Source organism: Bombina bombina, chromosome 1, assembly GCF_027579735.1.
Source record: "Bombina bombina isolate aBomBom1 chromosome 1, aBomBom1.pri, whole genome shotgun sequence".
NCBI lineage: Eukaryota > Metazoa > Chordata > Amphibia > Anura > Bombinatoridae > Bombina > Bombina bombina.
In genome coordinates, this window is record NC_069499.1 from 1,173,674,507 (window position 1) to 1,173,698,234 (window position 23,728).

General features: G+C 39.0%; 1 protein-coding gene and 1 pseudogene across 1 annotated transcript in view; one reads left to right on the forward strand and one right to left on the reverse strand.

Annotated features, from left to right (window-relative positions):
- The window catches only part of PSMC5 (proteasome 26S subunit, ATPase 5), a 69,303-nt gene that overhangs the window by 44,058 nt on the left and 1,517 nt on the right, over positions 1-23,728 (reverse strand). The window contains exon 2 of the mRNA XM_053699710.1: positions 23,450-23,521. Coding sequence (XP_053555685.1) covers positions 23,450-23,521 — 72 coding nt within the window. The remainder of the gene's footprint in view (positions 1-23,449; positions 23,522-23,728) is intronic.
- Positions 19,309-19,427, forward strand: LOC128646209 (uncharacterized; annotated as a pseudogene).

Here is a 23,728-nt window from a genome sequence, read left to right on the forward strand (position 1 = left end):
TAACTGCTCCCCTACAGGAAGTGCAAGAGGATTCACCCAGCAGAGTTGCTATATAGCTCCTCCCCTCTACGTCACCTCCAGTCATTCGACCAAGGACCAACGAGAAAGGAGAAGCCAAGGGTGTAGTGGTGACTGGAGTATAATTTAAAAAATATTTACCTGCCTTAAAAAACAGGGCGGGCCGTGGACTGATCACACTACAGAAGAAAGGAATTTATCAGGTAAGCATAAATTATGTTTTCTTCTGTTAAGTGTGATCAGTCCACGGGTCATCATTACTTGTGGGATACCAATACCAAAGCAAAAGTACACGGATGACGGGAGGGATAGGCAGGCTCTTTATACAGAAGGAACCACTGCCTGAAGAACCTTTCTCCCAAAAATAGCCTCCGAGGAAGCAAAAGTGTCAAATTTGTAAAATTTGGAAAAAGTATGAAGCGAAGACCAAGTTGCAGCCTTGCAAATCTGTTCAACAGAGGCCTCATTCTTAAAGGCCCAAGTGGAAGCCACAGCTCTAGTGGAATGAGCTGTAATTCTTTCAGGAGGCTGCTGTCCAGCAGTCTCATAAGCTAAACGAATTATGCTACGAAGCCAAAAAGAGAGAGAGGTAGCAGAAGCTTTTTGACCTCTCCTCTGACCAGAGTAAACGACAAACAGGGAAGACGTTTGTCGAAAATCTTTAGTTGCCTGTAAATAAAATTTAAGGGCACGAACTACATCCAGATTGTGCAAAAGACGTTCCTTCCTCGAAGAAGGATTTGGGCACAAGGATGGAACAACAATCACCTGATTGATATTCCTGTTAGTGACTACCTTAGGTAAGAACCCAGGTTTAGTACGCAGAACTACCTTATCCGAGTGAAAAATCAAATAAGGAGAATCACAATGTAAGGCTGATAACTCAGAGACTCTTCGAGCCGAGGAAATAGCCATTAAAAATAGAACTTTCCAAGATAACAACTTTATATCAATGGAATGAAGGGGTTCAAACGGAACACCCTGTAAAACGTTAAGAACAAGGTTTAAACTCCATGGTGGAGCCACAGCTTTAAACACAGGTTTAATCCTGGCCAAAGCCTGACAAAAAGCCTGAACGTCTGGAACTTCTGACAGACGCTTGTGTAACAGAATGGACAGAGCTGAGATCTGTCCCTTTAAGGAACTAGCGGATAACCCCTTTTCTAAACCTTCTTGTAGAAAAGACAATATCCTAGGAATCCTAACCTTACTCCAAGAGTAACCTTTGGATTCGCACCAATATAGGTATTTACGCCATATTTTATGGTAAATCTTTCTGGTAACAGGCTTCCTAGCCTGTATTAAGGTATCAATAACTGACTCAGAAAAACCACGCTTTGATAAGATCAAGCGTTCAATTTCCAAGCAGTCAGCTTCAGAGAAGTTAGATTTTGATGTTTGAAAGGACCCTGAATCAGAAGGTCCTGTTTCAGAGGTAACGACCAAGGTGGACAGAATGACATGTCCACCAGATCTGCATACCAAGTCCTGCGTGGCCATGCAGGCGCTATTAGAATCACTGATGCTTTCTCCTGTTTGATTCTGGCAATCAATCGAGGAAGCATCGGGAAAGGTGGAAACACATAAGCCATCCTGAAGGTCCATGGTGCTGTCAAGGCATCTATCAGGACCGCTCCCGGATCCCTGGATCTGGACCCGTAGCGCGGAAGCTTGGCGTTCTGTCGAGACGCCATGAGATCTATCTCTGGTTTGCCCCAACGTCGAAGTATTTGGGCAAAGACCTCTGGATGAAGTTCCCACTCCCCCGGATGAAAAGTCTGACGACTTAAGAAATCCGCCTCCCAGTTCTCCACTCCCGGGATGTGGATTGCAGACAGGTGGCAAGAGTGAGACTCTGCCCAGCGAATTATCTTCGATACTTCCATCATTGCTAGGGAGCTTCTTGTCCCTCCCTGATGGTTGATATAAGCTACAGTCGTGATGTTGTCCGACTGGAACCTGATGAACCCCCGAGTTGTTAACTGGGGCCCAGCCAGAAGAGCATTGAGGACTGCTCTCAATTCCAGAATGTTTATTGGAAGAAGACTCTCCTCCTGATTCCATAGTCCCTGAGCCTTCAGAGAATTCCAGACAGCGCCCCAACCTAGTAGGCTGGCGTCTGTTGTTACAATTGACCAGTCTGGCCTGCTGAATGGCATTCCCCTGGACAGATGTGGCCGATAAAGCCACCATAGAAGAGAATTTCTGGTCTCTTGATTCAGATTTAGAGTGTTGAATGGAATGAAGGACACGGCATGCATTTTGAAGTTTTGTTAACCTGTCCTCTGTCAGGTAAATCTTCATTTCTACAGAATCTATCAGAGTCCCCAGGAAGGGAACTCTTGTGAGTGGAAAGAGAGAACTTTTCTCTTCGTTCACTTTCCATCCATGCGACCTTAGAAATGCCAGTACTATCTCTGTATGAGATTTGGCAGTTTGAAAGCTTGAAGCTTGTATCAGTATGTCGTCTAAGTACGGAGCTACTGAAATTCCTCGCGGTCTTAGTACCGCCAGAAGAGTGCCCAGAACCTTTGTGAAGATTCTTGGAGCCGTAGCCAGTCCGAATGGAAGAGCTACAAACTGGTAATGCCTGTCTAAAAAGGCAAACCTTAGATACCGGTAATGACTTCTATGAATCGGTATGTGAAGGTAAGCATCCTTTAAATCCACTGTGGTCATGTACTGACCCTCTTGGATCATGGGCAAAATTGTTCGAATAGTTTCCATCTTGAACGATGGAACTCTTAGGAATTTGTTTAGGATCTTTAAATCCAAGATTGGCCTGAAGGTTCCCTCTTTTTTGGGAACTACAAACAGATTTGAGTAAAACCCTTGTCCTTGTTCCAACCGCGGAACTGGATGGATCACTCCCATTAATAAAAGATCTTGTACGCAGCGTAGAAACGCTTCCTTCTTTGTTAGGTTTGTTGACAACCTTGACAGATGAAATCTCCCTCTTGGGGGAGAGGATTTGAAGTCCAGAAGGTATCCCTGAGATATGATCTCTAACGCCCAGGGATCCTGAACATCTCTTGCCCAAGCCTGGGCGAAGAGGGAAAGTCTGCCCCCCACTAGATCCGGTCCCGGATCGGGGGCCCTCAATTCATGCTGTCTTAGGGGCAGCAGCAGGTTTTCTGGCCTGTTTGCCCCTGTTCCAGGACTGGTTAGGTTTCCAGCCTTGTCTGTAGCGAGCAACAGCTCCTTCCTGTTTTGGTGCAGAGGAAGTTGATGCTGCTCCTGTTTTGAAATTACGAAAGGAACGAAAATTGGACTGTCTAGCCTTGGCTTTGGCCTTGTCCTGAGGCAGGGCATGACCTTTACCTCCTGTAATGTCAGCAATAATCTCTTTCAAGCCGGGCCCGAATAAGGTCTGCCCTTTGAAAGGAATATTAAGCAATTTAGATTTAGACGTAACATCAGCTGACCAGGATTTCAGCCACGGAGCTCTGCGTGCCTGAATGGCGAATCCTGAATTTTTAGCCGCAAGTTTAGTTAAATGTACTACGGCATCTGAAATAAATGAATTAGCTAACTTAAGGAATTTAAGTTTGTGTGTGATGTCATCTAGTGTGGATGATTGAAGTGTCTCTTCCAGAGACTCAAACCAAAATGCTGCTGCAGCCGTGACAGGCGCAATACATGCAAGAGGTTGCAATATAAATCCTTGAACAAACATTTTCTTAAGGTAACCCTCTAATTTTTTATCCATTGGATCTGAAAAAGCACAGCTATCCTCCACTGGGATAGTGGTACGCTTAGCTAAAGTAGAAACTGCTCCCTCCACCTTAGGGACCATTTGCCATAAATCCTGTGTGGCGGCGTCTATTGGAAACATTTTTCTAAATATAGGAGGGGGTGAGAAAGGCACACCGGGTCTATCCCACTCCTTAGTAACAATGTCAGTAAGTCTCTTAGGTATAGGAAAAACGTCAGTACTCGTCGGTACCGCAAAATATTTATCCAACCTACACATTTTTTCTGGGATTGCAACTGTGTTACAATCATTCAGAGCCGCTAATACCTCCCCTAGTAACACACGGAGGTTCTCAAGCTTAAATTTAAAATTTGAAATGTCTGAGTCCAGTTTATTTGGATCAGAACCGTCACCCACAGAATGAAGCTCTCCGTCTTCACGTTCTGCAAACTGTGACGCAGTATCAGACATGGCCCTTGCATTATCAGCGCACTCTGTTCTCACCCCAGAGTGATCACGTTTACCTCTTAGTTCTGGTAGTTTAGCCAAAACTTCAGTCATAACAGTAGCCATATCTTGTAATGTGATTTGTAATGGCCGCCCAGATGTACTCGGCGCTACAATATCACGCACCTCCTGAGCGGGAGATGCAGGTACTGACACGTGAGGCGAGTTAGTCGGCATAACTCTCCCCTCGTTGTTTGGTGAAATATGTTCAATTTGTACAGATTGACTGTTTTTTAAAATAGCATCAATACATTTAGTACATAAATTTCTATTGGGCTCCACTTTGGCATTAACACATATAGCACAGAGATATTCCTCTGAATCAGACATGTTTAACACACTAGCAAATAAACAGCAACTTGGAAATACTTTACAAAGTAATTTACAAATAATATGAAAACGAACTGTGCCTTTAAGAAGCACAGAAAAATATTATAACAGTTAAAATAATTAAGTTATAGCATCAATCTTTGTCAGAATATACAGTTTTAGCAAAGGATTGTTCCCCTCAGCAAATGATAACTAACCCAGGCAGCAGAAAAAAAATACACAAATAAACGTTTTTTTTTTTTGTTTTTTTTTTATCACAGTCAATACAATCAGCACAGCTCTGCTGTAATGATTACTTCCCTCAAAAAAGGCTTTGGAGATCCCTGAACTCTGTAGAGATGAACCGGATCATGCAGGAAGAAAATGAATCTCTGACTGAGTTTTTTCTGATGCATAGTGAAAGCACCAAAATGGCCCCTCCCCCACACACATAACAGTGAGAGGGATCAGTGAACTGCTCTAATTTAAATCAAAACTATTGCCAAGTGGAAAAATAGTGCCCAAAACATTTTTTCACCCAGTACCTCAGAGAAAAAAAACGTTTTTACATGCCAGCAAAAAAACGTTTTACCTCAATAATTAATTGTCATTTAAAACCTATTGCAAGTCCCTGCAAATTAGGTTAAGTCTATGTATACAGTCTAAAAACCAGAGAAGTATAAAATATACATACATGACAGCCTGATATCAGCTACATCTACTGCATTCAAGGCTGGGTTTACATTATAACGGTATGGCAGGATTTTCTCATCAATTCCATGTCAGAAAATAATAAGCTGCTACATACCTCTTTGCAGATTAATCTGCCTGCTGTCCCCTGATCTGAAGTTTGCCTCTCCTCAGATGGCCGAGAAACAGCAATATGATCTTAACTACTCCGGCTAAAATCATAGAAAAAAACTCAGGTAGATTCTTCTTCAAATTCTACCAGAGAAGGAATAACACACTCCGGTGCTATTATAAAACAACAAACTTTTGATTGAAGATATAAAAACTAAATATATCACCATAGTCCTCTCACACATCCTATCTAGTCGTTGGGTGCAAGAGAATGACTGGGGGTGACGTAGAGGGGAGGAGCTATATAGCAACTCTGCTGGGTGAATCCTCTTGCACTTCCTGTAGGGGAGCAGTTAATATCCCACAAGTAATGATGACCCGTGGACTGATCACACTTAACAGAAGAAATATGCTTTACAATTTTTTTTTAAATTTTAAATATACCTTTTATTTTAGTACTGGCAGACTTTCTGCCAGTACTTAAGATGGCGGGGACAATTGTGGGATGGGGGAGGGAAGAGAGCTATTTGGGAGGGATCCTGGGGTGTGATGTGTCAGGTGGGAGGCTGATCTCTACGCTAAAGCTAAAATTAACCCTGCAAGCTCCCTACAAATGACTTAATTAACCCCTGCACTGCTGGGCATAATACACGTGTGGTGCGCAGCGGCATTTAGCGGCCTTATAATTACCAAAAAGCAACGACAAAGCCATATATGTCTGCTATTTATGAACAAAGGGGATCCCAGAGAAGCATTTACAATCATTTATGCCATACTTGCAAAAGTTGTTTGTAAATAATTTCAGTGAGAAACCTAAAATTGTGAAAAATTTTACGTTTTTTTTAATTTGATCGCATTTAGCGGTGAAATGGTAGCATGAAATATACCAAGATGGGCCTAGATCAATACCTGGGGTTGTCTACTACACTAAAGCTAAAATTAACCATAGATGCTCCCTACATGCTCCCTAATTAACCCCTTCACTGCTGGGCATAATACACGTGTGATGCGCAGTGGCATTTAGCGGCCTTCTAATTACCAAAAAGCAACGCCAAAGTCATATATTTCTGCTATTTTTGAACAAAGGGGATCCCAGAGAAGCATTTACAACCATTTATGCCATAATTGCACAAGTTGTTTGTAAATAATTTCAGTGAGAAACCTAAAGTTTGGGAAAATATTTGGGAAAAAGTGAACAATTTTTTTTATTTGATTGCATTTGGTGGTGAAATGGTGGCATGAAATATACCAAAATGGACCTAGATCAATACTTTGGGATGTCTTCTAAAAAAATATATATACATGTCAAGGGTTAATCAGGGATTCCTGACAGATATCAGTGTCCCAATGTAACTAGCGCTAATTTTGAAAAAAAATGGTTTGGAAATAGCAAAGTGCTACTTGTATTTATGGCCCTATAACTTGCAAAAAAAACAAACAAAGAACATGTAAACATTGGGTATTTCTAAACTCAGGACAAAATTTAGAAACTATTTAGCATGGGTGTTTTTTGGTGGTTGTAGATGTGTAACAGATTTTGGGGGTCAAAGTTAGAAAAAGTGTGTTTTTTTCCATTTTTTCCTATTATTTTATCATTTTTTTTAAAGTAAGTGATAAGATATGATGAAAATAATGGTATTTTTAGAAAGTCCATTTAATGGCGAGAAAAACGGTATATAATATGTATGGGTACAGTAAATGAGTAAGAGGAAAATTACAGCTAAACACAAACACCGCAGAAATTTAAAAATAGCCCTGGTCCTTTAGGAAAAGAAATTGAAAAATGGCCGTGTCCTTAAGGGGTTAAAATCCTCAAAGCGCCTATTTAGGCGCTTTGAGAATTTTAAACCACCCCCTTCTTGTTTCACAAAGGGAGTTTAGTACAATCACGTAGAGAGGTCAAAATTTCAACCCAGAGCTGAGGGTAGTTCAAATCATACCACTTATTTGGATCTTTAGATAAGACTATTCCCAGATATTTAATCTTCTGAGTAGCTAAGACAAACGGGTTATCTGTTAAACTAATGTAATATTGGTGAATAGTGTAATCAAACAAATAAAGGCCCCAACAATAAAGTATCCAATTATAATTATAACAAACAGTGCAAATGCACTGCATATGCAAGGCTATATAACTATTAGTTTGTAGGGGGGTGCTGACTGTCGAGTATATAGAGCAGTGCTTTCCAAACTGTGTGTCGGGACACACTAGTGTGTTGGCAGCAGTGTGTAGGTGTGTCCCTGCTTCAGCACAAATTTTTTTTACATTTTTTTTTTGTTTCTGACTTTTAGCCTGCCTGCTACGCATATCACATGGTTGACACGTGATTGATACCTAGGGGGACACAGATCATCTTAACCTATTGGCGCAGCTCAGTGGGAACTGAAACTATTCCCATTGGCGGCACATTGGCTCCTGACTGCACGTGTAGTCTCCTTAATTGGCTCGTGACTGCATGTGTAGTCAGTGAGTGGGACAGCAGTGTGTTTGCAGCGCAGGAAGTAGTCAATCTGACTCGCCGAGCTCTGAGGGTGGCAGCTTAAATGCTGAGCTGAAGTCAGTGGGTTTTTTTTTTTGCAACTAGCTCCCAGTAGTGCATTGCTGCTCCTGGTCTTGATATATGGATAGGAAGTGGAAGCTTAAAAATGTGAGTGTCTTTATCTAATATTACACCAAATATTCAGAAACTGTGTTCATCCCATCAACCTTATACATCCCATTAAAATAGTAAGTAGCTATTGGTGTTATTAAACTTTTTTTTACTTCTTGCTTCATACATACTGTTACTTGTAAATACATTTCATTATTATATAATTTATGTATGTGTCCGTATCTCTTAAAACAAATTGGTTTAACCTCCTGTTTGCTAGTACAACTGAATTACTGTGTCGCGAAATGATGTAGGTCTAAAAAGTGTGTCACGACATGAAAAGTTTGGAAAGCTCTGATAAAGAGAAATGGACAAGAAAAAGTTGACAGTACCTCAGCACTCAAGGGGTTATTACTATAAGGGAAGTAATAGTATCAAGGAAGGGGTAGATGCCAGACAGTGGACATATAATAAAACGTAACTTTTAATAGTATACTGGTAAAAAATGGAAGTGTAACACATAGAATATGTGTAATGACAAAGACATTTAAAATTTAGGTTAAAAAAGTATATACAGTGTGTGTGTGTGACCCCAAGGAGTCAAATATGGTCCAGGGATAAGTAGATTGCAACAAAACTATCTGCAAAAGGGGATTGACCCCTACAACAATTACTCTAGGCTATGCAATACTGTAACCGAAGGTCTGAGCTGAGCTGCGCGGCAAAACGAGTCAAATAAAGTGAGGACAAAGTATCCAATGTCCATACTTAATTGTCCATTACCAATGAGGCTTTGTTTTAAATGTCTTTGTCATTACACATATTCTATGTCTTACACTTCCATTTTTTACCAGTATACTAGTAAAAGTTATGTTTTATTATATGTCCACTGTCTGGCATCTACCCCTTCCTTGATACTATTACTTCCCTTATAGTAATAACCCTTTGAGTGCTGAGGTACTGTCAACGTTTTTCTTGTCCATTTCTCTATCTGTTAAACTATTCTTAAGTTTAACAATCCATAGTAATTCTTAATTATTAGTGTTGATTTTATATCCTGAAAGAGCACTATATATTTTCAGGATCTCTAGCAATTTTGTAATTAAGACCTTTGAGTCCTTCATAAATAAAAGAATGTCATCAGCATAAAAAGATAAAACATGATTCCTGCCCCCAACCGAGACACCTGTCAGATTGTTTCTACAAGCTATTACCAAAATTCTAGGGAAATATTAAATAAAAGTGGGGACAATGGACAGCCCAGTCTAGTCACTTTCTGGAGAAAGATATTTATAGACTTATTTCCATTAATAAGAAAAGATGCGGGCTTGCTATAAATCAATTTAGTGAAATTTAAAAAGTGACCAGATATCCCAAATTTTTCAATAGAGGTAAATAAATGATTCCATGAGATTGAATCAATCGCCTTTTCAGCGTCTAGCGTAATCAGAGCAAAATCTCCTGTAATTTGATTTTTACTATCCTGTATATGGGATTTAATCTAGGAGTGCTCAATAAACATCAACACTGTTTTAATATTTTTCATCACTGTTCTGCCCTATATAAAACCCGTCTGATCAGGATGTATAAGAGTATTTAATACTTTTTTGAGACGGTTCGCTATAATAGATGCCAAGATTTTATAGTCCACATTGAGAAGGGAGATAGGACGGTAGGAGTCCATAGACTCAGGATCCTTGACTTTTTTTTAAGATTAATACAATATTAGAATTTGTAAAAAATTTGGATAGCATCTCATTTTGAGTATAGTATTTATTATACAGGGAAGAGCGAATAGGAGTAATATGCTGTCAGAATCTTTTAAAACTCGTCTGGAATCTGGTCTGGACCAGGAGATTTTGCATTAGCTGCGCTTTTAATTGCTTGTAAAATGTCATCCTGATGAATTTCTCTATTCAATTCTACCAAAGAATCTGTAGAAATTTGAGGGAGATTCAGTGACTTCCAGAAAGATTCTTTATTAGATAAGGAAACGGGATCCTGAGCATATATTATTTTAAATACTGAAAAAAATGATCCTGTATTTCTTTATCATCAGTCATACGCTGATCATTTATTCTGATTGCATTAATAAAGTTCTTTTGTTTCCTACTTTTTACAATATTAACCAGAAACTTAGGACCTTTATTTTTAATCTCTACGTTGATCATCTGCTGGTTAAGAAAAGTTTCTCTTTCCAGTCTTGCTTTTTGATACTCCATCCAATTGGCCCTAGTCTGCTGTTGTAGATAAGTAATATATTTATTCCTAAAATGATTTGACAATTGGAGATCTCTTGCTTTCCAGCATCTTTTCTTTTTTTACCACAAAAGCCTTAACAACCGACGACGTGCAGGGTACGTCCTCCAAAAAAATACAGTTAATGACCGAAGACGTACCCTGCACATGGTCGGTCTTGGAAAGCGGTGGAAGCTATCCTGATCGCTTCCAGAAGCTTTCCGGTTATTGCAGTGATGGGTCGATATTGAGCATCCTGCAATAACCTTTTTTAGGAAGAGGGGGGCGGAGCGGGTGGGAACTGCTACAGTATGAACAAATTTAGTTCCAATAAGTGGGAGAGAGGGGGGAGGGAATGGATAAATATAACATGTAAGTGATCTGGGAGTGGGTATGTAAATATGCTTAAAAACATATATACCTTTTATTTTAGTACTGGCAGACTTTCTGCCAGTACTTAAGATGGCGAGGACAATTGTGGGGTGGGGGAGGGAAGAGAGCTGTTTTTGAGGGATCAGGGGGTGTGTGATGTGTCAGGTGGGTGATCTCTACACTAAAGCTAAAATTAACCCTGCAAGCTCCCTAATTAACCCCTTCACTGCTAGACATGATACGTGTGATGCGCAGCAGCATTTAGCGGCCTTCTAATTACCAAAAAGCAACGCCAAAGCATTTTGCGGTGAAACGGTGGCATGAAATATACCAAAAATATACCAAAATGGGTCTAGATCAATACTTGGGTTGTCTACTACACTAAAGCTAAAATTAACCCTACAAGCTCCCTAATTAACCCCTTCACTGCTGGGCATAATACACGTGTGGTGCACAGCTGCATTTAGCGACCTAATTTAAAAAAAGCAACGCCAAAGCCATATATGTGCTATCTCTGAACAAAAGGGGATCCAAGAGAAGCATTTACAACCATCTGTGCCATAATTGCTCAAGCTGTTTGTAAATAATTTCAGTGAGAAACCTAAAATTGTGAACAATTTTACTTTTTTTTAATTTGATCGCATTTGGTGGTGAAATGGTGGCATGAAATATATCAAGATGGGCCTAGATCAATACTTGGGGTTGTCTACTACACTAAAGCTAAAATTAACCCTAGAATCTCCCTACATGCTCCCTAATTAACCCCCTTCACTGTTGGGCATAATACACATGTGGCATTTAGCGGCCTTCTAATTACCAAAAAGCAACGCCAAAGCCAAATATGTCTGCTATTTCTGAACAAAGGGGATCCCAGAGAAGCATTTACAACCATTTATGCCATAATTGGACAAGTTGTTTGTAAATAATTTCAGTGAGAAACCTAAAGTTTGTGAAAAAATTTGTGAAAAAGTGAACAATATTTTTTATTTGATAGCATTTGGCGGTGAAATGGTGGCATGAAATACACCAAAATGGGTATAGACCAATACTTTGGGATGTCTTCTAAAAAATATATATATACATGTCAAGGGATATTCAGGGATTCCTGAAATATATCAGTGTCTCAATGTAACTAGCGCTAATTTTGAAAAAAAAAAGTGGTTTGCAAATAGCAAAGTACTACTTGTATTTATTGCCCTATAACTTGCAAAAAAAGCAAAGAACATGTAAGCACTGGGTATTTCTAAACTCAGGACAAAATTTAGAAACTATTTAGCATGGGTGTTTTTGGTGGTTGTAGATGTGTTACAGATTTTGGGGGTCAATGTTAGAAAAAGTGTTTTTTTTTCCATTTTTTCCTCATTTTATAATTTTTTATAGTAAATAATAAAATATGATGAAAATAAATAAAAAGTATAAAAGTATCTTTAGAAAGTCCATTTAATGGCGACAAAAACTGCATATAATATGTGTGGGTGCAGTAAATGAGTAAAAGGAAAATTACAGCTAAACATAAACACTGCAGAAATGTAAAAATAGCCTTGGTCACGAACGGACAGAAAATGGAAAAGTGCTGTGGTCATTAAGGGGTTAATTCCAACCCTGAGTACTGCCTTGGCAGTCTCCCAAAATATCTCTGGTTTTGTTATGTACCCTTGGTTAAAATGCTTAAGCTCCAGCCATTTTCCAATGAGCCAATTCCTAAACCCTAGATCATTTACCATAAATGTAGGGGGAAAAAGTTCCCAGCATCTTTTCCCTGGACTTTCTTAACTTTAATAGACAATATAATAGGTGCATGATCAGATATCAGAATCTCCTTGATATCAGCCTTAATTCCCCAGTTAGCAGAAATAACAGCCTCTAGATGCTTCCTATAGCCTGTAATGAGTGTTTGGATTCTGGATAAAGGTATTTTGGACCATTCCTCCTTGCAAAACATCTCCAGTTCAGTTAGGTTTGATGGTTGCCGAGCATGGACAGCCCGCTTCAAATCACCCCACAGATTTTCAATTATATTCAGGTCTGGAAACTGGGATGGCCATTCCAGAACATTGTACTTGTTCCTCTGCATAAATGCCAGAGTAGATTTTGAGCAGTGTTTTGGGTTGTTGTCTTGTTGAAATATCCATCCCCGGCGTAACTTCAACTTTGTGACTGATTCCTCAACATTATTCTCAAGTATCTGCTGATATTGAGTGGAATCCATGCGACCCTCAACTTTAACAAGATTCCCATTACCGGCACTGGCCACACAGCCCCACAGCATGATGGAACATCCACCAAATTTTACTGTGGGTAGCAAGTGTTTGTCTTGGGTGCTGTGTTCTTTTGCCGACATGCATAACGCCCCTTGTTATGACCTAATAACTCAATCTTTGTTTCATCAGTCCACAGCACCTCCTTCCAAAATGAAGCTGGCTTGTCCAAATGTGCGTTTGCATACCTCCCGACTCTGTTGAGTGGCATCACTCTCCCATACAGCTCCTTGTGCAAAGAGTCCTGAATTGTTGAACGATGCACAGTGACACCTTCTGCAGCAAGATGATGTTGTAGGTCTTTGGAGGTGGGCTGTTTTTGACCGTTTTCACCATCCTTTGCCTCTTCGATATTTTACTTGGCCTGCCACTTCTGGCCTTAACAAGAACTGTGCCTGTGGTCTTCTATTTCCTCACTATGTTCCTCACAGTGAACACTGACAGCTTAAATCTCTGTGATAGCTTTTTGTAGCCTTGCCCTAAACCATACTGTTGAAGAATCATTTGAGAGTTGTTTTGAGGCCCCCATGTTGCCTTAAGAGGAGAGTCAAAGAGAACAACTTGCAATTGGCCACCTTAAATACCATTTCTCATGATTGGATGCACCTGTCTATGAAATTCAAGGCTTAATGGACTCACCAAACCAATTGTGTGTTCCAATTAATCAGTGCTAGGTATTTATAGGTATTCAAATTAACACAATGACAAGGGTGCCCAAGTTTATGCACCTTTTCTGATAATCTAATAAACCTCATTTCACTACTGAATTATTACAGTGTCCTTCAGTTATTTGATAGATCAACATGAAATTGCTGATCCAAACACCCAATTATTTATAAATGAAAATTAATGGAAATTGTCAGGGGTGCCTAAACTTTTGCATATAACTGTATATCTTATCCCAAAAATCCATTTGGAGAGTATTAGGGGCGTAAATGTTACCAGACGGTATTTTGTACAGAAATTTCTAAAATTAAAAATCTCCCTTTTGGATCCATTTCTTTTGACAATATCTGAATATCTGATTTTTTTTTTTTTAAGAGACAAGCCACACCTCCCTTCCTCTTGTATGCGGGGGAGGCGATCACCTCCCCAACCCAACTAAACTTAAGCTTCTCCACCTCTTAAAGATACGTGTGTCTCCTGAATCATAGCGATATCGGTAACAAAACGCTTTAAATGGTTAATTCTTTTTCTCTTGATTGGAGAGGATATCCCCCCCCACATTCCAAGAGGAGAGAGCAATTTTGCCGTCCATAACTTATCATAAGTTAAAACACATGATAGAGGGACATGGACCTTTATCCCCCGATTAATAAAGTTGGGTGCAGAACGGGGCTCTCTCGTTTATTTGTTTTAAGGTATCTGCAAAAAAATCCTGAAAGATCAGGACCTGATTCCCCTTAATTGTAAGCGTGTTAGGTTTGCGTTAAGTATTGAGAATTAGGGTCTTGTCCTGAAAATTCAGGCACCTGAATATTATGGGCCTTTTAAGGGTAGATGCATCATCCTGTGGCAATATATATGAAACAAAATGCAACAGATTGCCATATTTTGCAGTTTCAGGCAGACCCACAATTTTCAAGTTATTCCTACGCGATCTGTCAAGGTCTTCTAAGCGTTTCTGTATAACAAAAGAGCTCATCTTCTTGAACTTTAATGGTCTCCTGCTGTATAAAATTAGTGTCTTCCAGATCTGACACTCTGCCTTCCACTTCAGTGATTCTATGGACAAATTGTTTTAACTCAGCTGTAAGACTGTTGATTTCTTTTCTAATACCATCAAATTGAGGTAAGACAATATCGGAAATTTTTTTCACCAAATTATTCGTATCTATCTGGAGTGTGGCTTGCAAAGTATCATCTGTGTGACTTTCAGTGCCTAACTCTAGACTATTGCGTGCTTTTCTAACTTTTTTAGGAGGCATTATTGGTGATTTTAATTTATTGAAATGGACATATTTATCCATATATTAAGATGTGCTATCTCCAAAAGTGAACTGTGAAAGAAAAAAATGTGAGTTCCCCTATTCAGGGGGTGTAGGTGTGTTTTGTTTTTCTTTTTTTTAATAAAACAGTGAAAAAAATGTAGTGTCTTTATAATTAAGAGCTTCCCAACTAACTCAAATATATCTTTAAGCACGCAACTAAGCCTAGGTAGTAAGTAGTATTCAAAAGTATTCTCTGTCAACACTTTGCTCTTAATAATGTTTAGCCTTTCAATTCAGCTTAGATATAAAACCTAAACTGGCCTTTAAATCGACCATAGAGGGTTCCATAATATTCTCCCACTTTACTTGATGCTATACCTCTAATAACCCTATAGATAAGAACCTAAGAGAAAAAAGTATCATACAGCAGAAAAATGCCTTATAACGGGTGTAATCGACCACCCCTAAAGCAGAGAGCTCTCTAAAAATATAATGCTCTAGTAAATACATTGTGAAAACAGCCCTATTAAATAAGCCTCCAACTGCACATAACCAGTTCCCATGAATATAGGTTGACATAAAAAAAAAAAAGAAAACAAACACAGGTTGACCCTCTCAGCAGCTGATCTACTGGAGGAATACAAGGCTTCTGAAAGTCTCTGTAGGTCAAAATAAGGGTGGATAATAGGTTTTCTGACAGCCGTGGATAATATTAAGATAGATATCTAGCACTTTATAAGTCCATATTAAATACCCTTGGGCTTGCTAATATGGTACCACGGGAGCTTAAAATCAGCCCAGAGAGTTCAAATTAAATAGACCTGCAGTGTCCAATTTATGTTTAATTAACTTTGAGAGTCTCAAGGCAAAGTTAATTCCGGGTGCATAATAGTAAACCTGGAGACCATCCAACTTCCCAGATCCCTTTTTTTTATATTTTGTGATATATATATATATATATATATAAAGCAGTAGTAGAGGGAAAAGAAAAAGCAACCAGTCTACTTATCTGCCATAATGTCCCAACAGAGGTTCCTATAGTCGTGCATGAGGATCTACAGCTCTGTATATACTGCCCAGCTCACACTTTTCAGCTCCACATCCAGCAGGCGAGTGAAATGAAGTGTGGTTTGTGGCCACACACCGTCTCTCTCAAGCCGGCCACGGGGTCCTGGGAGATAAATTGGTACTCAGTGGAGATAACAGCCGTTAACCAACAGCAGGCAGAAGTCCTCCCGATTCCAGCACAGATCCTAGCAGGCAGGGCATAAATTGCATAGACTGGAGCTCCAGCAGTACCGGCAAAGTGCACACTGCAGGTGGTGGGTCTTTCCAGCAGACATCCAAATGGTCCCCCAGCAGACAGATGAGATGGCGTCTGAATGGAGCCCTAGCCAACGGGCCGCAGCTGGCCTGGGACACTTCCCTGCTCCGTAACCCAAGTAGGATCAAATATGACCCTGCAAGTAGAAGCCTCAACGGACCTCACAGTGCACAAAGGCCGTATAGGGAGTGTAAGCGGATGGTCGCTACGATCTTCGGCTTCAGGACGTCGCACACATGCGTCTGACCAACTCCGCCCACATCTGGGGTGTCCAAATATATTACCTCTATTCAAAATTTAATATACACTAATCCTTGGACTATTATGTCCATTTATGGTTAGTGGGTTTGAAATTTGTGTTAATGAATTAGATTTAATAAAGAAAGTCTAAAGAAAAGACTGAATAAAGCAGAATTTCATGATCAATTATGGTATAAATAAAAAACAATGCATCAACACGTAGGGCCCAATAATCTAAAGCACTTCACTAATAAATCCATCAGTAATGCAAGAAAATAAAAATAACTTAAGAGATGTTTATCTCGCTGTGCAGGGTTCAAGAATGTGAAAGAGAGACCACTATATTAAAAGAAAAAAGCTAACCCACCCCCAGAGATTTTGCATGATTTCACTCCATGCCAAGCAAGTTTTGTTCACTGGGCTCTTATTTTCAAAGTTACTTACATTTTCCCTACCTCCTTATATCATGTGATATCTATCAGCCAATAAAAAATGCAATCACATTTGTTTTAAAAACGTTAAGACTTGGATGACAGATGCAGGTGTAATTTTTTTTTATTTATTTACATTTTTCTTCAAAGTACAGTAGGTACAGTAGATATAACAAGATATGTGTTAAAGAAGATTATAGCAATTTTGTGATATGATAAACATGTCTGTATGATTATGTATGATATATTTAAATACCCTATGTGCTGCTTTAAAGTGAAGGCAAACTTTGGTGAATGAAAGACCGTTTTTTAAAAATACTATTAAAATCAGGGGCACTTTCATTCATCAAAGTTTACAAAGCAGCATTTTTGTTAAAAAAATTACTTTTTTTTCTTTTCACGGCTAGAGCAGCTTCCCCCCACAGAGATCCTCTATTCACACGTCAGCAATGACTAATCCGGCTTCCTCCAATCATAGCATGGCCTCAGGCAATGACTACCCTGGGGGGAAAGCTGTGATTGGAAGAAGCAGGATTAGTCATTGCTGACGTATGAATAGAGGATCTCTAGGTGGGGGAAGCTGCTCTAGCTGTGAAAAGAAAAAAAAGGTAATTTTTTTAACAAAACAGCTGCTTTGTAAACTTTGATGAATGAAAGTTCCCATTTTTTTTTATAGTATTTTTAAAAAAACGTGCTTTCATTCACCAAAGTTTACCATCACTTTAAAGAAAGATGGCATAATATGTACCCCACTGTTAGCTTTAAATAAAAGTTTAAACAAAAAAGACTTGGATGCTATTATATAGCAACACAACAGAAATGTCTTGTATTTAGGTTTTTACTGTCCCTTTTACTCACTGACGGTCCATGCGTTTCAGAAAATCAAGCCGGGGATTGTTGGTGGTCTAGTGGGCAGCACTCCCAGGCTTTATAGGAGTGCCGGTGATAAAGGGGGGCAGAATCAGGAAGCTCACTGTAGCTGCAGGGGGGGAGGTACTTCAAACCCCACAGGCTGCATATTCTGTGATGACATCTCACATCACAGCATTTTCTGCCTTGAAGGCTGGCTACAAACCTTCAAGACCCCTCATTTGAAAGAGAATCCCTTTCGAAACTCATGGTGGTCTTAGAGCAGTACCACACAAAAGATCTTTTAAAAATAAAGTAGAAAAAAATTTGATCTGTGTAGAGACCCCTAATAAAGTTTTTTCTAGCAGACAAGTCCCTCTCTCAAAAAAGATGAATTTTGTCTGTATAGGCAGGTGATCACCGTGATAACTGTCAACACCTTGCAATAAAAAAGTGTTTTATGTTGTGAACAATTGGGCCTCTCTTATCTATATCATAACCCCCAAAAACCCATATTAGCCCCTATTTCACATGTGGCTACGCATGATGTCAATTTAGTAAGGCGATCATAGTAACAGCAGTTATCACTTGGCCATTCTCATCATTATTTAAAAAAGACTAAGAAAATATTAAACATTTTCTTACAGTTTTTGCGGCAGCTCTCTCATATGCCATGAATTATAAATGTAATAAGGGTATATTATGAATCTGCTGGGCCTGCTGAAAAAAAAAAACAATTTGTGTGGGTCACTCACTGAAAATTTGACTTACAATAGGGTTTAAATCTAGGTAGCAAAAACAGCTCAACAATACATATATAGGTTTATTATTTTCTTTTGCATAGTTTGGCGATATTTTATCTTTTGTAATATTGTTTGATAATGGGTAGTCAAATGATACTGTCAGGACGCACATATAGATTGATTATTTTAATTAGCATGCACATAAAGTTTATTATTATGCATACAAAGAGAGATGTGCTCTAACATGATCGAACAGCTCAGTAGCTTGTTCTATGGCGAGTTACCACCTAGGAGCAGCCTCATTTAACCCCAGTTTTTTTCCACAAAGGAAAACATTCCTGAAGTCTGAGGAAAGTCTCCCTAAGGGTGATGCAGGAAACCAGACGTGGACCCATTGCTCAGTGTGCCTAGAGGGATATGGCTGCACCTCACTGACGAGGACCAAGCTCGGCTGAAACATGTCTGGGGTTTTGCCGTTTCTCTTGTTCAGAGAGGGATTGCCTGGTATTTCGGGACTGGGCTGCACTATTTAGTCAGGATCAGACTGATATACTACAGAAAAGTTCTTCTCTGTGAAAGGCACATGGTGAGCAAAAAGAGGCTGCTCCTAGGGTGGTAACTAGCCATAGAACAGGCTTTTATGCTATTGTTTGTTCCCAGGTTGATCGCTTCTCTCTTTTTAGTTATGTAGTTTATCATCATGTCAAATTATTTTGTTCAACATTGGTTGGCAACATTGTATAAGTGTAGTGATGTTGCTTTTCTCCTATTGATTAGTGACCCGACTGACGCAGAGTAATAACAGGACTATTATGCTATGTTGTATGAATAAAGTAGAATTAATGGGTTTTGTTTGGGTCTTAAGACACTGAGGTTTAGTTGTTTTTAGTATGTTATTGTAGGTAATGTCACAAGTTGTATAAGTTGGTGTTTTACTAGGGAAGTTAAGGACATGGTCTATGTGCAGGGACACACAATATGTTTGATGGATATGATGTGTGTGCCTATTGCCACACTGTCCTGAATGCATCCAATTCCATCTGATCTCGGAAGTTAAGCAGGGCCAGGTCTAGTCAATACCTGGATGGGAGACCTCTTGGAAATACTGGGTGCAGCAGGCTGGTTGGAGTCTGGTCATATATAGGGCTTCTATTATTGTTTTTTTCTTAAGAGCTTTGTTTAATATATGTTTCTATGGTAATACTTATAGAGAGCTTTGTTTATATATGTTTTAATGGAGAGCGCAGTTATTTTTTTGTATTTAGCCTATTGGAGATGTTCTAACATTATCCAATAGGATGTTATAATAGTGACAGATGAGAAATATTGTTAGGGTAAACAAATGTGAGTGTGTGTCATTTTATTTTGTATGAGCCTGATGGAACCCTTAGGGGTTTGAGAAACATGATGCCTTTGTTTTCACCAAAACCATCTTAATTGTTATCACTCTTGAATGTTGTTCATTGGGGCATGGTGACTGCCTGTTTTTATGCTGTTCATAAGGTTCACGTTTTACCTGGATATTAGTCAGCTGGGCAACTGCAAGGTTCCAGTCTGCACCTGGAGATGCTATAAATGTGAGCGTTCCTCTATATGCATTATCTTGGTTTATAAGCTGTACTTGGCCATGTGGTGTGCTGTGTCTTTTATTTAGAACAGTTTGTACAGGAAGATCCAACCTTTGGGATCTGAACCTGACGACATTAGGATCCTGCATGACTGGAGGCCAGTCAGCTGGGCGACTTTGAATTTCCAGTCAGCTTGTATAACACCATATGGTGCATACCTACTTATTATATTTGATGTCTGTGGCTGTGCTAGGCCATTTGGAGACCTTGTGTTGTCTTTTCTACTGTCCTTTTAACCCACTGACAGTCCAAGCATTTCCGGAAATCACTACTAAGCAGCTGATTATTTCACCTGTCCTCAATTTCAGATATCTTCAAAACGTGGCCTGTTAGGGAGGCCTGAGGACAGGTTTGAAAATCAGTTCATTAGAGAGAGCTACTTATGATTGAAGCTGCGTATGATTTGCAGTACTGCAAATTAGCAATCTAGAATGAGTACTGAAAGCAGTAGATTACCTCCTTAATTGCTCAGATGCTTTTTCAAATGTGGAGCCCCAAGGCAGAACATACAGTGATCTGAGATGTCATCGCAGAAAATCAGGACACATGCAGGAACTGTTAGCGCTTGAACTTTGTAGTGCTGCTCCACATTAGACAGTTCTCTTCAAACAGAGCTGTGCTCTGGTTGCAGTGTGTAAGTTTTCCTTAACACAGTGCATCCAGAGCAAAGTTCTGTTTGAAGTGATCAATCAAATATGCAGTAGCGCTGCAAAGCAGCAGCACATTGCTTGTTAACTTGCTCTCAAAGATTTTTTCAAACCCGCCCCTTAGCCTTTCCCAGTCTGCAAAGCGGTTTATTCTGAATTTAAGACGTTAGTATGAGCATTGCATCTTTTTTATTACTACATTTCTATGTCAGACCAAGAGAAAAGGAAACAGATTTATTCAAAAGACATTAAAAAAAATAAAAAAATTGTATGCAGCTAATTTGCAATGCAATTATATTATAAAGCATTACAAATTCTTTTATTCTTCAGTTAACCAATACATTGTATTTGAACTGGTGCCTTAATGTAACTGTCTAATTTAAATTTTTATGTTATTTAAAAATGACCTGCAGAAAAAATTGCACTAAAAAAATCTCATCGAAGAAAGTGAAGAAAAGTTTTGCCTTTGGGATGTGGAGTATTGCTGAGAATAAGGGCTCAATTTATCAAACACAGCGGGCAGGGGTGTACAGATTCCCCCTGCCCGCCCAGCTTCTCCTCTGGCGGGCATCAATCCGCTGCCCACATTTACCATTGCACACAAGCGCTTCTGTTCAACCCTGCCTCCTGCCCGTGCACAGCCAATCACTCACAGACAGGCTTTTATAATACAACTAAAAAAAGCACACTGCATGTCGTCTGAAGGATAACCCTGCTACTTATATTTCCCTAATTTGCTTTAACGGGAAAGTAACCTGGTAATAAAATATTCCTGCTGTGTTGCTATAAAATAACATTTTAGCTAAGTCTTAAATTAGCATCCCTTTTTACTGCAACTGTTTTTCAATAACCAAACTCCCCCGAATATTTGGATTTATTTTTCAGACAAAAAAGTGCATTGTTTTTAAGTTATCAGTTCAAGGATTTAGGGAAAGATATATAGCAGAGTAAGCCTTGAGAAAGCAGGGTGCATTTCAAGTTATGAGAATTAGAAAATCTTTTGATTTTTAGAGCTAAATCACATGAAAATGGGGCAGAAATAATAATGAAAATATATTGCAGAGTTATTTTATTACACACAAATAAACATTTTATATAAAATCACATGAGAGCTGCAAAAAACTAAACGTTTACTAACATTTTGAAGGAGCCAGCTTAGTCAGTTGCAGACTCAAGCTTAGATTGGCTCCTCCAAATGAGGCAAGTGGTGGGTGGTTATGCTACTGAAAAGCAATTGCAGCAAACATGAGGTTAATTTGCTAAATATATATATATATATATATATATATATATATATATATATATATATATATATATATATATATATATATATATATATATCTTTACAAGACTTTTAGCTAAGTTTCTATTTTAGTACTGTTGGACTCCTGACAGACCCTTGCATCTTTCATCCAGTGCTACACTGATGTTTCTGGATTCTGAGTCATGGGGAAAGAAAAAGAATTGTCAAAGGATCTGTGGGAAAAAGGTAGTTGAACTGTATAAAACAGCAAAGGGATATAAAAAGATATCCAAGGAATTGAGAATGCCAATCAGCAGTGTTCAAACTCTAATCAAGAAGTAGAAAATGAGGCGTTCTGTTTGATAACAAACTGCATTCATCTTGCCATCAATTCTGACCAAATTTCCTGTGCCTTTGTAGCTTACACATCACCAAAACATCAGCGATCCACCTCCATGTTTCACAGTAGGAATGGCGTACCTTTCATCATAGGCCTTGTTGACTCCTCTCCAAATGTAGCATTTATGGTTATGACCAAAAAAGCTCAATTTTGGTCTCAACACTCCAAATGACTGTGCCAGAAGGTTTGAGGCTTGTCTCTGTGCTGTTTGGCGTATTGTAAGCGGGATACTTTGTGGCATTTGCGTAGTAATGGCTTTCTTCTGGCGACTCGACCATGCAGCCCATCTTTCTTCAAGTGCCTCCTTATTGTGCATCTTGAAACAGCTACACCACATGTCCTGTATTTCACCTGAAGTTATTTGTGGATTTGTCTTTGCATCCTGAACAATTTTCCTGGCAGTTGTGGCTAAAATTTTAGTTGGTCTACCTGACCGTGGTTTGGTTTCAACAGAACCCCTCATTTTCCACTTCTTTATTAGAGTTTGATCACTGCCGATTTGCATTCTCAATTCCTTGGATATCTTTTTATATCCCTTTCCTGTTTTATGTAGTTCAACTACCTTTTCCCGCAGATCCTTTGACAATTCTTTTGCTTTCCCCATGACTCAGAATCGTCAGTGCAGCACTAGAAGGGTCTGTCAGGAGTCCAGAAACTCATTGACCTTTTACACACACACTAATTACAAGAAAACAGATCACAGGTGAGGATGGTTACCTTTAATAGCCATTCAAACCCCTTCGTGTCAACATGTGTGCATGTTATCAGGCCAAAATCACCAGGGTATGTAAACTTTTGATCAGGGTCATTTGGGTAGTTTCTGTTGACATTATGATTTAAAAAGAGTAAACCAAGTTGATTGATAATAAATGGCTTCAGCCAACACTAACCATGAGTGAAAAAAAGTTTTTGTGTTATTCATATTCTCTGAAAAATGGCCAAGAAATCATAAATTCTGCCAGGGTATGTAAACTTATGAGCACAACTGTATATCGATGACATACCATAAGTCAGGCTTTCTGCTTGGAGTCTGAAAACTGTTCAACACCAAGATTTGATTCCCGCACTAATACAAACACTATATACATTTTTCTCTTTGCAGATGAGCTGACCAAAAAGTAAATTTCAGATGTACACATAATATGCAGGTGTGAGAATGATTAACGTAACTTGGATGCACCTAGGAATCTGTTGGAACAATTAAAAAAACATACAAATGTAATACCTGTAAGTCCTCAATCTTTGAAAGGTAATACTGGCGTAGACCAGTGCCTCCACGAGTTTCATCCATCTCCATCTGTAAAAAAGGATAAACAGCAGAGAATTAAAGTGATTGTCAAGTCAACGACTTAAAGGGGCAGTAAACTTACAAACTAATATTATATAATTCTGCACATAGTGCAGAATTATATAACATTAGCTTACCGTCAGCTTTATAAATTAAATTATTGCAAAGAAATTATTAGTAAAAGCTCCTTTTACCAGAACGCCGCTCTTTGTTCTA